Source organism: Haliotis cracherodii, unplaced genomic scaffold (assembly GCF_022045235.1).
Source record: "Haliotis cracherodii isolate W230 unplaced genomic scaffold, xgHalCrac1.p SCAF_1, whole genome shotgun sequence".
Lineage (NCBI taxonomy): Eukaryota > Metazoa > Mollusca > Gastropoda > Lepetellida > Haliotidae > Haliotis > Haliotis cracherodii.
Window position 1 is genome coordinate 32,449,480 of NW_027266264.1, and position 17,986 is coordinate 32,467,465.

The 17,986-nt window shown below is 43.4% G+C and overlaps 1 protein-coding gene across 1 annotated transcript; it reads right to left on the reverse strand.

Moving 5' to 3' along the window:
- Positions 1–5,686: 5,686 nt before the first annotated feature.
- LOC139455372 (uncharacterized) lies at positions 5,687–7,780 on the reverse strand. Its single transcript, XM_071236933.1, has one exon. The coding sequence runs from the start codon at positions 7,778–7,780 to the stop codon at positions 5,687–5,689; it is 2,094 nt and encodes a 697-aa protein (XP_071093034.1).
- Positions 7,781–17,986: the final 10,206 nt, after the last annotated feature.

Here is a 17,986-nt window from a genome sequence, read left to right on the forward strand (position 1 = left end):
AGGGAAACCAGAAATGGGCTCCACACATTGTACCCATGTCGGGAATCGAACCCGGGTCTTCGGCGTGACGAGCAAACGCTTTAACCACAAGGCTACCCGACCGCCTTAAGATCCATATACACAACTAGTTCACGGTGCATGCAACCGTGGGGATATCGGGTTACATTAGCTAACCAAGCATCTGGTCAAGGGATCGGGTGGTCAGGTTCGATTTGTTATCATACCTACACGGCGTGGAACGTTGCCCATAAATCACACGTTTATCTGGTCCAGACTCAATGATTTATAGGCCGCCATCGTATAGCTGGAATATTGCTGAATGCGGCTTTAAACAATCAAACAATCAATTTGTGTGACAAGATAATGTGGAATTATTATAATAAAATAGGCACATATTCTCATCGCCAAAAGAAACGGGAAACATAGAAATATAGGGAGCAGTATGCGCATTAAGAATAGATGTTTCCAATGTGTACTAGTTAAAGACCAAACTAAAAAATCATTCAAGTGTTATCAGGATGTGCTGCACGTGATTTCCAAACTGTACACGCTTATACTGCACGAGACAAATTGTGCATCTCGAGTCATGGATCTATGACGTCACATATGATGTGTTCATGAGCATCGGTTAACACAACATACCATGAAGCAATCTGATATATAATGAATGAGTCTTCATATACTGACCAACAAGTCTGGTATCCGCGTTTCTTTTTGACGGTGAGTATAATATATGCTTCAAACAGGCGTACGATGATTTATATATCCGGTGAAATATACTCTGCAAAAAAAAGAGAAACGCAAAACTGATTTTAGATATACGTGTTATATATCATATACATAATCACCACATGGCACACATGAAACAGTTTTCAAGGTGATGGTCATCTGTCTTGTGTGGCCACCATTAGAGTCCAAAACACTGGCATCGTCGTCCAATGGAAGCAATCAGGTCCCGAATTGTGGCCCGAGGAATCTTCACCCACGCTGCCCGCAGTGTTTGTGCCAACTGTCGGAGGTTCTGTGGTTGTTGCTGACGTGCTTGTAGTCGTTGATCCCGTGCATGCCATAAATGTTCGATTGTGTTTAAATCTGGAGAACTGGAGGGCCATGGCAGGACCTGGATGTTGTGATCCCTGAAAAAGGCTGTTGACAGTCTTGCCGTTTGAGGTCGGGCGTTGTCTTGTTGGAAAATGACGTTCGCTTGTTGCATAATGGGAAGGACGTGTGGCCGAAGAATCTCATTCGTGTAACGCTGTGTCGTTAAATTCACCTGACCTTTCACCGACTGTTCTACCAGTGTAGGAGATGGCTGCTCATATCACACTACCACCAAATGTGTCCACTTCCTGTATGCAGTTTCGTCCATTACAGTTGTGGCCATACTCTGTGACCTTGACACCACTGTCGTCGCAGCCGACGATGCAGGTCCGTCAAAATGACACCTCGAACTGATCATCTTGCACGAATACCTTCAACCAGTAAACCGTTCTTCACTGGCTGGGCTGTTTCCTACGCAATCCTGGTATTGCCGTAGTAGACGACGTGGCCGTGGTAGTTCTCTCACGTAAGTGACTTAGCCGTATGAATCTGTCCTGTGCTCCAGTAGTAAAACGTGGTCGACCGGATCTGGGAAGGTCACATGTTGTCCCGTGTGTCTGATAACGGTTTCCACCGTCTTGTAATGGTGCTTGGTGCTACGTGGAAAAGAAGTGGATACAGCTGAGGATAATTCTCCTGCTTATAGTCGCTCGATGGCGTTGTTGCGTTGGGCTTCCGTCAGCCGTGGCATGTCTTCGCTGTTCACTTGCTGTAAGATTGTGATGGCATGCAAGTGAAAACCCAACGTTATTATAGACATACAAGTGTTGATGCACGTGCATGTCACGTTGGTATGTTTCGGGGCCTGGCTCTCACGTGGTTGTGGTTTCGCGATTTTTCAATCTTTTCACCAAATTTCAGCAGTACCTCATTCTTTCCACATAAATCAATCCCAATCCCCTGTCAGATATTTACGATTTTACTACTTTTGCGTTTCCTTTTTTGCACAGTATATGAACTGGTAATGTCTGTAGTACTCAAGAGGTAATGCTATTTGTCGAGCCAAACAAATGACGATATATACACCACTGATTATTAATTAGTAATATAGGCCATCTTATAATACCGTAACGTTATTTATCGAGCCAGACAAACGACACACTGCTTGCATGATTATCCGTACCGGCGCAATCGATAAACATTTATACATTGCGACAATCTATACTTGATCAGGTACACTAATAGTCTGTCCCCCAGACCCTAGAGTATACATTAAAAGAGGAATCCAACTCAAGTCTAGATTGCCTAAACTCTAAGCCTTGAAATAACGCATTGTTCTTGGCTTCATTAGAATTTATTTCTATATTTTGTTTATATATACCTTTATATGAGATAACCCAATACAGATACGACGTTCTTCGTCGTGATATTCCTGGAAAAGCGGCTTAAAACCATACTAACTCACTTTCACTACCTGTATCCATGCCTGGGGTGTGCATCAAGGATCGAGTGTTACTAACTCAAAGATCGTAAGGAAATGTTTAACTATATGTAGTATATCATGGGCGGATACAGAGGGATGGGGGGGGGGGGGGGGGGGGGTTGGGTGGTGCGGGGGTGCACAACCCCCCCCCCCCCCTTTTTTTTATTATTTCGAAAAAAATCTTTATTTCTGTATCAATTACCACCAAAGACAATAAATAGATCTTAATTGGGCACACACACACACACACACACACACACACACACACACACACACACCTTTTCAAAAAAGCTGTATCCGCCCATGTATATGTAATGCTTGTAAAGATATTCCAACGTAATCGTATCTAAAAGACGGACACTAAGGTTAATTTCGATGACCATGATTAATTTGAAGCATGCAATGTGTGTTAACTGCTGCTTCAATTATTATTCATTATTCAATTGCTTGAATTTGCTTATCTTTTTCTGGGCACGTTTTAATCGTTGTTTGTGTTTTTTTAAATCAGTCCAAAAATTCCCTTCGCTGCTTAAACCAAGGGAAGTAACTCCGTTATGCCTAAACTACATCCATGGGTGCTCTTTGTTGGTTCTGTTCGTTGGATGTAGTTCACTGGTCAGTCGTGTGATCAACTCCCAAGAATCGCTTCCGATATATTTACTTCAAGCCTCTGTGACATTGAAACCAATTTTATTTCAAGCTTCCTTCATTTTATAAAAACAAATAACAACAAAACCACGATCTAATACCACATTTACAGGAAATATAAATTGGATGACATTTATTTTGAAAGCGGAAAGGTCTACTTATTAGCCACTTGTAAATTTGAAAAATTGCAATCTGAAAGTAGTAGGTTTATTTTGTATAAAACACACAATATTTTATATAAATCAGTAGTAACAATTTCTGAGACCGATACATCAATATTGTACCATTAATCTGAAGATTACTCGATTCTGAAAGGTCAATTTGATGTTATCAAATCACAATGCACAGATTACAAAATGCAAAGTTGCGGTTACTATAATATTGAAGGATGTGTGCCAATACATGCTGCGCAGAAAACGCAAAAATGTACTAAGATAATGTATTTCAAGTTTGGGGGACCAGATAGAGCTGGAGCTCTACATTGAAAACACAGTATGTATATTTCATGTACGAGCATTTGACGAAATGTACATTGAGTGTGGACATTATTCATAATGGGCATTCCATATCACCTGCTCCGTGTTGTTCAAAATGTTTCATATATATGTAGCGGTCATAACATTTCCGAGTCCCGTGATGGGATTCGAACCACGGACCTTCTGATCAGAGGTCGGACACCTTGTCCACATGACCAAGGAGGTTAACCCCGTCAGCAAGCTGACAAGGTAAGGATGCCATCTGTGACTCCACGCCCTGCTACATACTCCCCCGTCAACAGAAGGCACGCCCCGGGCCGCATAGTAGGGTACTGAAGCTTATTTTGCTCTAAACAAATATGAACGTGCTCAGCCCCACCTTGGGCGCCAATGTAGCGGCCATACAATTTCCGAGTCCCGTGATGGAATTCGAACCACGGACCTTCTGATCAGAGGTCGGAAGCCTTGTCCACATGACCAAAGAGGTTAACCCCGTCAGCAAGTTGACAAGGTAAGGATGTCATCTGTGGGAGGACTCCACGCCCTGCTACATAATATTTATATATATGTGTGTTGTATAGTAGTACACACTGATTCATACATGTGGACTGGGCGGGGCGTGGAGGGGTTGGGACCGGGTAAGCGGAACAGCTTCAGTATGGTATTTGTAACAGCTCACCCGTTTCGGGAATCGGGCAGCTTACATACCAGGCATGGATAGAAAGGGGCGGGGCCAGGTAAATTAAAAGTTGCCGTGTAGTCTTCAGACAGAACCATTGAACAATGTGTTGTGTTACATCATCAGCGGGACTACCGGGCCGTCTGTGATCGTCGTAAGTACGTATATAAGTATATATAAATATGTAGGTATAAACTAGACTGAGACGGGGGTATATGGAATATTTGTAAATATAAACGTGAACATCATTTTAAAACACAATGGATTATAACACAAGTGATCGTAATTGTATCATAAAATAGCAGTATAATAATACGTTTTCTACGAGTCTGAATGTGTTTGTTTTTTATTGTCGAATACATTGTATAGGATTAATGGGTTATGAAAATTGATATTTCTTCTTCAGCTACGAATCAATGTGGTCTCTCACTTTGTTCGTCATATATTTGTTGTGTTCGTCTTCTCAGTACCCAATGACATCGGGATAGTCACGATATGTAAGTTATTAATAGAGGTTATCTTTATTTTCTCATCAAATGACATGTTTATCTCGTCGAGGGATTTATAATCTTTTGAATAGAAAATGATCAAGAAAAATATTGAAGGTATAAAATATGATGTGAAGTGAAAGAGAAGCACTTAAAGCAGAAAGGTTGAAGAATGAAAAGTTATGAGGGGAAACTTTGGTGGGTGAGGAGACATTCGTGGGGTGGTTAGATGAGTAGAGGTGGGCCGGGCTGATTATGTCGCTGGGGCTGGGGTTGAAATTAATGAGGTGGACAGCTGGTGATGGACGCTTGGGTGGGATGGGAGTGGAACTGCAGTGAATGGGGTGAGGGTGACGGAGTGGACAGGTGGTGTTGCACACATGGGTGGGATGGGCGTGGGGCTGCAGTGAGTGGGGTGAGGGTGACGGAGTGGACAGGTGGTGTTGCACACATGGGTGGGATGGGCGTGGGACTGCAGTGAGTGGGGTGAGGGTGACGGAGTGGACAGGTGGTGTTGCACACATGGGTGGGATGGGCGTGGGACTGCAGTGAGTGGGGTGAGGGTGATCGAGTGGACAGGTGGCGTTGCACACTTGGGTGGAATGGGGTGGGACTGCAGTGAGTGGGGGTGGGGGTGGGGGTGGGGTGAGGATGACGGAGTAGGAGTAGACAGGTGGTGCACACTTAGGTGGGATGGTTGTGGGACTGCAGTGTGTGAGGTTGGTTGCTGGAACTGATGTGAAGGTGACGGAGTGGCTAGGTGATGCTGCACGCTTGGGTGGGATGGGGTGGGACTGCAGTGAGTGTGGGTGGGGATGGGGGCGGGGGCGGGGGCGGGGGCGGGGCGACGAAGTGGACAGGTGATGCACACTTAGGTGGGATGGGCGTGGGACTGCAGTGAGTGTGGGTGGGGGTGGGGGTGGGGGTGGGGGCGACGAAGTGGACAGGTGGTGTTGCACACTTGGGTGGGATGGGCGTGGGACTGTGGGTGTGGGGGTGTGGGTGGGGGCGACGAAGTGGACAGGTGGTGTTGCACACTTGGGTGGAATGGGGTGGGACTGCAGTGAGTGGGTGTGGGGGTGTGGGTGGGGGCGACGAAGTGGACAGGTGGTGTTGCACACTTGGGTGGGATGGGCGTGGGACTGTGGGGGTGGGGGTGGGGGTGCGGGTGACGGAGTGGACAGGTGGTGTTGCACACTTGGGTGGGATGGGCGTGGGACTGTGGGGGTGGGGGTGTGGGTGGGGGCGACGAAGTGGACAGGTGGTGTTGCACACTTGGGTGGGATGGGCGTGGGACTGTGGGTGTGGGGGTGTGGGTGGGGGCGACGAAGTGGACAGGTGGTGTTGCACACTTGGGTGGGATGGGCGTGGGACTGTGGGGGTGGGGGTGGGGGTGCGGGTGACGGAGTGGACAGGTGGTGTTGCACACTTGGGTGGGATGGGCGTGGGACTGTGGGGGTGGGGGTGTGGGTGGGGGCGACGAAGTGGACAGGTGGTGTTGCACACTTGGGTGGGATGGGCGTGGGACTGTGGGTGTGGGGGTGTGGGTGGGGGCGACGAAGTGGACAGGTGGTGTTGCACACTTGGGTGGGATGGGCGTGGGACTGTGGGGGTGGGGGTGGGGGTGCGGGTGACGGAGTGGACAGGTGGTGTTGCACACTTGGGTGGGATGGGCGTGGGACTGTGGGGGTGGGGGTGTGGGTGGGGGCGACGAAGTGGACAGGTGGTGTTGCACACTTGGGTGGGATGGGCGTGGGACTGTGGGGGTGGGGGTGTGGGTGGGGGCGACGAAGTGGACAGGTGGTGTTGCACACTTGGGTGGGATGGGCGTGGGACTGTGGGTGTGGGGGTGTGGGTGGGGGCGACGAAGTGGACAGGTGGTGTTGCACACTTGGGTGGAATGGGGTGGGACTGCAGTGAGTGGGTGTGGGGGTGTGGGTGGGGGCGACGAAGTGGACAGGTGGTGTTGCACACTTGGGTGGGATGGGCGTGGGACTGTGGGGGTGGGGGTGGGGGTGCGGGTGACGGAGTGGACAGGTGGTGTTGCACACTTGGGTGGAATGGGGTGGAACTGCAGTGAGTGGGGGTGTGGGTGGGGTTGACGAAGTGGACAGGTGGTGTTGCACACTTGGGTGGGATGGGCGTGGGACTGTGGGGGTGGGGGTGCGGGTGACGGAGTGGACAGGTGGTGTTGCACACTTGGGTGGGATGGGCGTGGGACTGTGGGGGTGGGGGTGTGGGTGGGGGCGACGAAGTGGACAGGTGGTGTTGCACACTTGGGTGGGATGGGCGTGGGACTGTGGGGGTGGGGGTGTGGGTGGGGGCGACGAAGTGGACAGGTGGTGTTGCACACTTGGGTGGGATGGGCGTGGGACTGTGGGTGTGGGGGTGTGGGTGGGGGCGACGAAGTGGACAGGTGGTGTTGCACACTTGGGTGGAATGGGGTGGGACTGCAGTGAGTGGGTGTGGGGGTGTGGGTGGGGGCGACGAAGTGGACAGGTGGTGTTGCACACTTGGGTGGGATGGGCGTGGGACTGTGGGGGTGGGGGTGGGGGTGCGGGTGACGGAGTGGACAGGTGGTGTTGCACACTTGGGTGGAATGGGGTGGAACTGCAGTGAGTGGGGGTGTGGGTGGGGTTGACGAAGTGGACAGGTGGTGTTGCACACTTGGGTGGGATGGGCGTGGGACTGTGGGGGTGGGGGTGGGGGTGCGGGTGACGGAGTGGACAGGTGGTGTTGCACACTTGGGTGGAATGGGGTGGAACTGCAGTGAGTGGGGGTGTGGGTGGGGTTGACGAAGTGGACAGGTGGTGTTGCACACTTGGGTGGAATGGGGTGGGACTGCAGTGAGTGGGGGTGGGGGTGGGGTGAGGATGACGGAGTAGGAGTAGACAGGTGGTGCACACTTAGGTGGGATGGGCGTTGGACCAGTGAGTGGAGTGCATGCTACAAGGGGCACTGTCATTTCTTTTATTTGTTGTATGTGACATCGTGTTGATAACTGCCAAAAATGTTTGCAGTTGTGAAGGCTACAGAGGTTTCGCAATGGCCAAAAGGGACTCAGAGTGCCCTTTCCTTTTTGAATACGATACAACGTAAATACCAGATGAAAAAATGTACCAATTTTACCAGATTAATTACAGGTTGCCGTCGCACAAGTAGAATGTTGCGTTAAACAACAAACATAGACACTCATAAACCTTGTGTCAACTGAAATGTTCAAAACGGCGTTAAAAGCAGCTGACTCACTCATCACTTAGCGACTTGTGCCCCTAACGTGACTCTCTCTCATGCATGGTTTGTATATAACATCCTAACGTGTTGAAAGGCTCGCATTGTACACATGCACAGTAACGTTTAACATTTGAGACATTACATGAGATAGGAAAGGACTTGCTACTGCTTGTTGATGTGGAGGTTATCAAGATTGCTATGTAGAAATACCCTGGTTGTTATTCAGTACAGTATCTCGCGTCATACATCATACATACCTCTTCAAGACCAGTTAAGATCACAATAGGTCTTCAGCAACCCATGCTTGCCATAAAAGGCAACTATGCTTGTCGTAAGAGGCGACCAACGAGATCGGGTGATCAGGTTCGCTGACATGGTCGATGCATGCCATCGTATCCCAATTGCGTGGATCGACGCTCATGATGTCATGCATTGTCTGGTCAAGACTCGATTATTTACAGACCGCCGTCATATAGCTGGAATATTGCTGAGTGCGGCGATAAATAACTGGAACAAACAAACGAAACAACATACCTCTTCAAACTCTCCAGAAGTCTAGTTGTAAGTACTTATATTTCTAAATATTTCTAAACTGCACCTGGTGCTTCTACACCAAAATGGAGCACCCCCCCCCCCCCCCCTCTCTCTCTCTCTCTCTCTCTCTCTCTCTCTCTCTCTCATAATCAGATTTTAGATCTTTTTTATCTCGACAAACACAACCCAGACCTCCCGCATTCTCAGTTGACTTTTCATGTCATGTGAATATTGGTAAGACTATATATAGCAGTATTCTTCGTTACCTACATGCCTATATATAGCCTTGAGACTCACGAAGCGCCCGACCCGTGGTTCATGCATGCGGAGCTGAATGAAAAGTCTCCATGCATGTAAGACATAACTGGGTCAGGTGTCACGTGAGACATGAATGAAATCCACGCCATGTACCTATCAATGACATCAAACAATCAGCAGTTTAAATAGACAGACCTGAAAACGCTGTCACGTTTAACCGTAAGGACAAAGCCAAATGCGTATTTACGTGGGAATACATACAAAACAATATATGTGTACATAAATATAAACAATAAGTACAGCAATCGTATACGACGAAAATCAGAGTGGGATTTGTTCAAAATGTCACTCTTTAAAACAAATATCTTATTGTCAAGTTAAGTGCTATACAAAATTGTGTTGGAAACTGTATATACAATAAGCAATATACAAAGTTCCTGGTGTATACACATAGTAAAGCCATCCGGTCCAACTTAGAAAACCTAAAAATCGGAAAAAACGAACTGCCAGCCAAATGAACTTCAGCCCTGTTCCATATAACGACTGTTGCCCGGATATATAGTAACTTATCTACCTATTCATTGCAATAGACCCGTATACGATACTCGTAAACTTAGGTCGCATTGTAAAACGAGACCCAGGAATATCGATAACGGTGTATGAGTATTTTTCTTGCCAAAAAAAAAGTAATTACATAAAATATTTCCAGATCCCTATTTACAAAATGGGGAAAAAACGTGGCATGAGCATAATTATCCTAATTTATTCAATTTGATTCATAACTGAAACAACTGCGCGGTCTTCACTTAAGCATACAACGTCAATTACGAAGGAGATAACACATTGTGATTTGAATGTAGAGCTAGGTTGTATAGATATACAACTCTATCGCGCTCGGTTTCCATTGAAATTTACTATTAGATCAACGTTCCAAACCTCTAAAGTGAAGACACGGTAGTTTTTCTCCATTCTACCATGACAAAAGGACAAAGCAAACCCGAACTATTCAGTACACGATTAGTGATATGGCGTCGGCTGAACCTAATACTTTCTGTCGGTTGAAAGGGCGATTTCAGGGATCAGTGAAGATCGGTCTTATCTGCATACAAGTTTACTTGATGTAGGCAAACCATACAGGGCACATATTACGTGTATATTATGGTTCAGATAATCTGTAAGCATTATTCAAGCTGACATCGACCCGTGAAGATCCGGGGTAGAATAGGTCTTCAGCAACCCATGCTTGCCGTAAAAGACGACTTCGCTTGTCGTAAGAGGCGACTAACGGGATCGGGTGGTCAGGCTCGCTGACTTGGTTGATGTACGCATGTCATCGTATCCCAATTGCGTGGGTCGATGCTCATGATGTTTATCATTGGATTATCTGGTCCAGACTCGATTATTTACAGACCGCCGTCATATAGCTGGAATATTGCTGAGTACGGCGTTAAACAACAAACAAACAGTGAGAAAACCCCGCATGTTCCATGTGATTATACGATAACAGTTATGGCGTATTGTTCTCGAAGTGTCTATTGCCTCATCCTCAGAAGATGTTTGGTTTGTTTGTTGTTTAACACTGCACTCAGCAATATTCCAGCTTAACGACTCCGGTCTGTAAATAATCGAGTCTGGACCAGACAATCTAGTAACTAACATCATGAGCATCGATCTACGTAAGTGAGATACGACGACATGTACCAATCATGTCGGCGTCTCTTACGACAAGCATGGATTGCTGAAGGCCAATTCTAACCTGTAGTAATACTATCTGTTTTTATAAGTTAATGCTCTGTAATGGATCTGCTAATTCAGACCATCCCCACCTTCCTTTTCCCGAAGTACATTGTTGTTGATGCCAACTGTTAATTTCAATATACTATTGATGTAGTATTTACAGAGTGAGTGAGTGAGTGAGTGAGTGAGTTGGGTTTTACGCCGCTTTTAACAGTATTCCAGTTATATCACAGCGTGTCAGCTTAATGTGGGAGGAAAGCCCGAAGTGATGCAGGTCTCAGACGTTTACCACTTCGGTGAAACCCACGAGCACGGGTATGGTGCTGAAAAACCTAGAAACATAATCGGGGCGAACCGGGATTCAAACCCACAATCATAGGTTTCTGGCATGCCCAAGGGACGCAACTCTGCACAGCGAATCGCGGCGCCTTAGACGACTGGGCCACCCGTGCCCCCAGTATTTACAGAGGCTACCTTGACAATGTATTTATCATCGTGGCTTGACGTTAATGTATCTCTGTCAGCATAGTAAAGTTACGAGATGGTGTGTATCATGCTATATATGGATATATACCGTAGCTTGGTGATACATCTATGTATAGCATGTTATATGTGGATATAAACCGTAGCTTGATGATATATATAAATGACAAAAGAAAGTAGTAGCCATGGGTACTAAGGTAGCCCCTACTTATGCAACCCTTGTGTTGGGATTTTTAGAAAATATGTTTTATGATAAGGTGAGAGATACTCTTGGTGAATCTATGAAAGAACAAATTGAATATTCATGGAAAAGGTTTTTAGACGACTGTTTTATCATATTAAAAACGAATGAAAGTCAACTTACAGCTGTTCATGAAATTATAAATTCACTTAATGCGTCACTCAATTTCAGTATGGAAAAAAGCGAATCCAGTTTAACCTTTCTCGATGTAAGAATCAATTTAATATCTGGGAGATTTGTACAAACTGATATCTTTTATAAAGATACTGATACGCACCAATATTTGGATTTTGGATCATGTCACCCGTATCATACAAAACGAAATATCCCTTACTGTCTCGCAAGACGTATTTGTACCAATGTTTCCGGGAATGATGTTAAAACTACCCGCCTTGCTGAACTTAAAAGTTTCCTACTGCATCAAAATTATCCCGCAAAGCTAATTGAAGATAGCATACAGAAGACGCTAAGTATTAAGCAACTAAAACTGAGAGAAAAGTCTGAAGAAAACAATATGGGGAATAATTTAACTCTAGTATCTACCTTCAACCCTAATCATGAAAAGACATTATCCATGGTTCAACGATACCTGCCTATTTTGAATCAAAGTATTAAAATGGAGATGATATTGAGCAAATAAAAAATTATCAACAGCCAAAGACAACCCAAAAATCTTAGAAAGATTTTGACAAGTTCTAAATTTGATTCTGTTGTCATCACTCCACAGGTTTCTAAGTGCGGTGACAAACGTTGCCGAACTTGCAGCAATATAATTGAAGGCTGTTCAGTCCAAATTACAAAGGACACTAAATTTACTGTAAAACAAAATATGACTTGTGATACTAGAAGTGTTATTTACTTGATTGTTTGCAGTGGATGCGATGAAAAGTATATCGGAAAGACAGAACTTAAATTAAAAAGAAGAATGAATCTTCACCGTTCACAAATAAAGCAGCCACACAACCGCACGATTCCACTCAGTGAACTTTTAGAAGCATGTGGAAACGGCAACTTTTAGAAGCATGTGGAAACGGCAACTTTTCAGTTTTCCCGCTATATAAGCTAAATTTTGATCATGAACCTACATTGTTTCAAAAAGAGCAACATTTCATTCATAAATTAGTTAAATAAGTTAAATGTAAAGGCGTAAGTTATTTGTCCATTGTCACCTTGGTATTGTGACGTCATAGTTTCCTAAATGTTATGACGTCACGTAACTATATGTTACTACTTCATGTCCGTTATTCAGTTATGGTCTGATGAGACTCGTACGTGGTACGAGTTGAAAGCGCTAGCCTATTAAAACTGTGTTCAATCTTACTCCACTTATTTAATGATATATATACAAAAATGAGGTAAATGTTCACTCGGTGTACATGTAATATATAATAACATAATAAAGTCCACGTTAGTCCATCATCTTTTTTATATCAGTTTCATACATAGTACTTTCGCTGTCTCGTGACAGCTCTTCAGTGTAACTGACAATGACATATAATGATGTCATACTTATGATGACGTCATAAATTACAACTGTGGTAATATCCCGTCCGCACTGGGCAAGTTGTAAGTCGCAAGTGATATCGTAGGAGGAGGCATTGAATCGCTCCTATTTAGGTACAGCTAGCCTTCTAGAAACTGTTACCTGGGGTTGTGAGTCCCGGAAACAGTAAACTGTAAATAAGCTCCTCACAGCGGAGCTCTCTCTAGAGGTTCTCTCAGGAGGGTACGGAGGTGTCAAGCGCTGTCACAGAGCTTGGGCTGTAAACAGCTGAGGGGTCAGTCTATTGGTTAACCATGATAAGTTGAACCGACTCACAGTACGGATTTGAGACAAGTAGACGGTGCACAGAAGTTAGGTAAACATATTTGGTTTGTTACAGGTAGAGAGGGTGTACGCATGTTATACACGTGCAGGTCATGACGAAATTGATTACGCTCCCGTGGACACGCGTGATGCTCATAAGACTATTGAACTAGCCACTAGAACTCGTTGTTAGCCGAGACTGGACACGCACATGCATAACCATCGTACTACTTGACGCGGACCGCCCGCTAACCCTTACTTCACAATGGTACGCGCCCGTGGGCGGACCATATATACATAGTCATACGGGGTTAACTATCTGGTCACAACTTTCCTTATCCTGGCTTACCAGTGATTAGCTGCCACCAACAATCATCCGAAATAAACTTACAATATCTAATGCCACATAACAATACTCGTATGTATATCATGCTACTTTGATAATACATGTTGTTCGTTGTTGTTCGTTGTCTAACACGACACTCGGCAATATTCCAGCTATATGACGGCGGTCTGTAAATAATCGAGTCGGGACCAGACAATCCTTGCAGTACATTGTAATTGACATCACGAGCAACGATCTACGCAGTTGAGATACGATGACATGCTTCAACCAAGTCAGCGAGCCTGACCCTTCGAACCCGTTAGTCTAATGGGTTGCTGAAGACATATTCTATCCCGGATCTTCACGGGTAGATTATACGTCCATATATATATATATATATATATATATATATATGATGCTATATATGGATGAATGTACGGCAGCTTGATGCTTAATTTCATTACTTAGTCAATTAACATTGAAAGTGGTTTGTAAGAGAAAGATTGTGAAGATCAGAAAGAAAATACATACAAATTAGAACATTTTTCTTTCATTTAAAATAACTATGCCACTGAGGTCACGTGATTTAATAAACACGTTACTTGACAAAATCCACATATTATGGAAGCGTATTAGTGCTACAGTCTAAAATTCTTGTTATCATCTACGCAGATAAAACTTCCATGTACGTAGATGACACTTACATTAACCTATATACGTTCATCTACGTAGAACATACTTTCATCTCTATATGTAATGTTATATTATCGCACGTAACGTTACTCAGACTGAATTTCTCTTGTGAAATTGCGATCCTAGTTGGATACTAGTTTATACAAACATTAATATTTAAATAAAGGTGTTTACTTAATTACTGTCAATTTAATTAAATGTTTGGGAGCATGTTGGTTGTTTATAATCATTTTTCCTTCTCCGTATTCTTATGTTATTTATGTTAACATACTTGTCACGGAGGTTCGATATCTCTACATCGGCTTATATAAATCACCGCACCACAATCTACACACATCATAAACGCCCTATAAATCAGTTCGACACTAACGGGGTAACCCCCGCCCAGTGACTAAACCCATAACAACCAATCACATACCTGACCAGGTGACCCCACGGCGATCCACGGGTCGTGTGTTCGAACCCAAGGTTCGCCCTGGCTGCGATCATTGGTTTTATATTCGTTTGATTTTGTTGTTGTTTAACGCCGCATTCAGCAATATTCCAGCTATATGACGGCGATCTGTAAATAATCGAGTATAGACCAGACAATCCAGTGATTGACATCATGAGCATCGATCCACGCAACTGGGATACGATGACATGTATATCAACCAAGTCAGCGAGCCTGACCACCCGATCCCGTTAGTCGCCTCTCACGACAAGCATAGTCGCCTATTTACTGCAAGCATGGGTTTCTGAAGACCTTTTCTAACCCGGATCGTCGGGTCGGTTTTATATTCGTCCAGGTTGGTTTCTTTAAAGCCGCAAATGTATACAGCGTGTATCACGTTGGGCTTTTCTTTCACGGTGATAAGCTAACATATGTCATGTGATATAAATAAGTGTTGTTCAAAGCGACGTTTTCCCCAACTCACTCACTCAAAATGAATTAAACTATGCTACATAAAAGGTCAATAAATTGCGCAATTCCTAGCTGTCTCTTGGAGATTTATAGTATTCGTGTTTCCCCTTATTTTCTCTTATCGTTTGGTTATTTATTATAAAATAGTTTTGAATCAAAATAGAAAACGTTTGTATAATAAGTCGCAGTACCTAGACCGACAGAACAAAGATCGATTGTATATTTCAGTTTGCTTTGAAATGTCAATCATGATGACATCTCGAGCAATCAGCTGATGAACGTCATTGTATGAATAGAGGGCTTTAGTCACGTTTTCCCATCAATAACTATTCGTCAGTGTATGAACCAAGAATTAACAATTATATATAACATCAGGGACGACATAAGCTAACCAGATACCAGATGCTCCCATCAAAGTTTTCAGTTGTTGTTTTTTTCGTGTTAAAATCTGACAGCTCTCCCACGTGAGATAGTTGTATGACATTCCTAAACTTGTGACGTCACAATCACGAGCGGCCATTTTGGCGAAACAGGAACACCGACCATACGTTTGTGTGGAGTCTCGCTGATACAGCGAGTTTAACAAAACTGCAACGATCAATGTGCAGAAACATCGTGGTAAGTCAGTTACGATCACCCCTAAAAGTAATTGTTCTTTATTATGTAAAGATACGAAATACAGTAGTTTTTCAGTTAGACCTAACTCCGCATCGGATGGCGATGATAAGTCATGAATGTTCATGACCTAAACCAGCCATGTTGTCTTGTTTGGGAAAGGTTTTGATGTGCAGATTGACTGTAAATGGTTTATACCGTTACATAGTGTAAACAGTTCTCACACGAAAGGGTTAGATGTTGTGTTTATTCGGCTTTTCCCGCTCAGGAAGTGAGGGCATTCCCCGCCGAAATGACAGCTGTCTGTTGTCAGTTAGGCCTAGGAGACAATCTGAGACATCGATGTGAAATCTCACCCAAGTGGACACTAGCCTGTCATAAAGCAAAATGTCATAATTGTGTCGCAACCTTGTTAACTGTTCTTGGTGATGTCTCTTACATACGTTTCGTTTTGTGTTGATCAGCAAAATGGTGTCTCAAACTCAGTGGTGTTGCCCGCCTTCCTCTGTCAAGATATTGTCATGTAATAATGTGCCCAGCTTGTCGGACAAATATTGTCATGATGAATAAAATCAACCGTTAGATACATAATGTATTAACATCACGTTTATATCGGAGAATTTGTAATGTCAAATTGAACCTCACCTCCCATTTTCTTTATATCAAGAATGTGTTTAGGCCTATTAGCCCAATCACAATAAGCCATACTTTGGATTTGTTATGCCCAAGACTCTATGAATACTCTACCCAGTATGTGCCAAAATCTTTTTGACTCTTCTAGATTGACAGGTGTTATTTTCTGTATATTTGATGCTTGGTATTTGGACTCTGGCTTCAGACTAGTGACCAAATTTGCTGACTGTATGTATACATGATAGACTTTATTCATTGCCCAGCCTGCGGTTGCAGCCACTAGTCTGATGCCTGAGTCAAGCAATATCAGCTTATACTAGCACATATCCTAAGACTAACATCAACTGAAAATAAAGCCAAGTTTAGGCTAGTAGGCTTAAAAGTTTTTTCAACTAAGACTGCATGGTTTCTCTGTTGTTTTTCAAAGAGTACAATGTCTTTTTCACTGTGTTCTACATGCTCAAGATTTCATAATCATTTTTGGGGGACACTGCAGAACTGGATATCGGCACTTTCTTTTAACATTTGAAATCTATTTTTGTAAATCAAAATGGTTAAACAAGTTAAACGTATATGTTACCATGTTGCATGTCCCTATTTTCCATTTCAAACTATTCCTTTCATAGATTGCCTGATTTGAATAGGTTGTTGCAGTCTGTGCCAAAAACGTCTACTTGCCTGAAATGTGTCTTGTAATAATTTACATTTTATTTTAGTCTCAGTTTAAGAACTAGTTTATGTAATCTTACAGGGCCAGAAGCATATATTCTAGACTCCGGGCTTGTGCTAGTGGTTAGAGCCGAAGATCATTGTTGATTTACAATCACATCAAATAGTTTATCATCAACATATCAATGTGTTCTTGTTCCATGTTCAGCCTCCTGTTAATATGTTATGGTTGTGTCAACATATCAATGTGTTCTTGTTCCATGTTCAGCCTCCTGTTAATATGTTATGGTTGTGTCAACATATCAGTGTGTTCTTGTTCCATGTTCAGCCTCCTGTTAATATGTTATGGTTGTGTCAGTAGTGTGTCAATTGATACTGATGAAGTATCACAGCTCTTACTAGAGCCATTGTTTTCAAAATTTATGTCAGACCCATTTGAAGCCTTGACAAACACATGTTAAACATGAAACTTGAGATGTTTCCCATAAGGCAAGTTAAACATGTTAAAATTTGAGTTTGCATTTGTGATATTAAAACAATTGCATGTTCCCAAGCACTTAGATTTGTAATGTGTGTCTGCATACTAATAGTAAAAGACTTTGAAGTTTTCAATTAGGTTCAAAACTGAGAAGCCAAAGTCATTTTCTTTTCCATGGTTTGTTTAAGATATGTATCTTTTTAAACAAACTGTTTGCTGCATTACATATATGTCTGTTCCATGATAATTTACTTGAAAATATTACACCAAGATATTTATATGAGGTTTCACATTTGTTTCAGTTTGAAGTAATTGTCTCCGAAAATACCACTTTTTGTTTTTTGACAGCGTATTTCCTTTGCTAAACACAACAATTTTTGTCTTATCTAGATTAATATTAAGCTTCAACGTATCACAGTACAATTCTATATAAGTTCAGGATGTAATTGTATACCATCATCATAATTTCTTTTGATTTGGGCTGCAAGCTCATTAATAAAATAACAGAACAAAAAAGGGCAATATACGCATCCTTGGTTTACACCAGTATGGCAGATAAA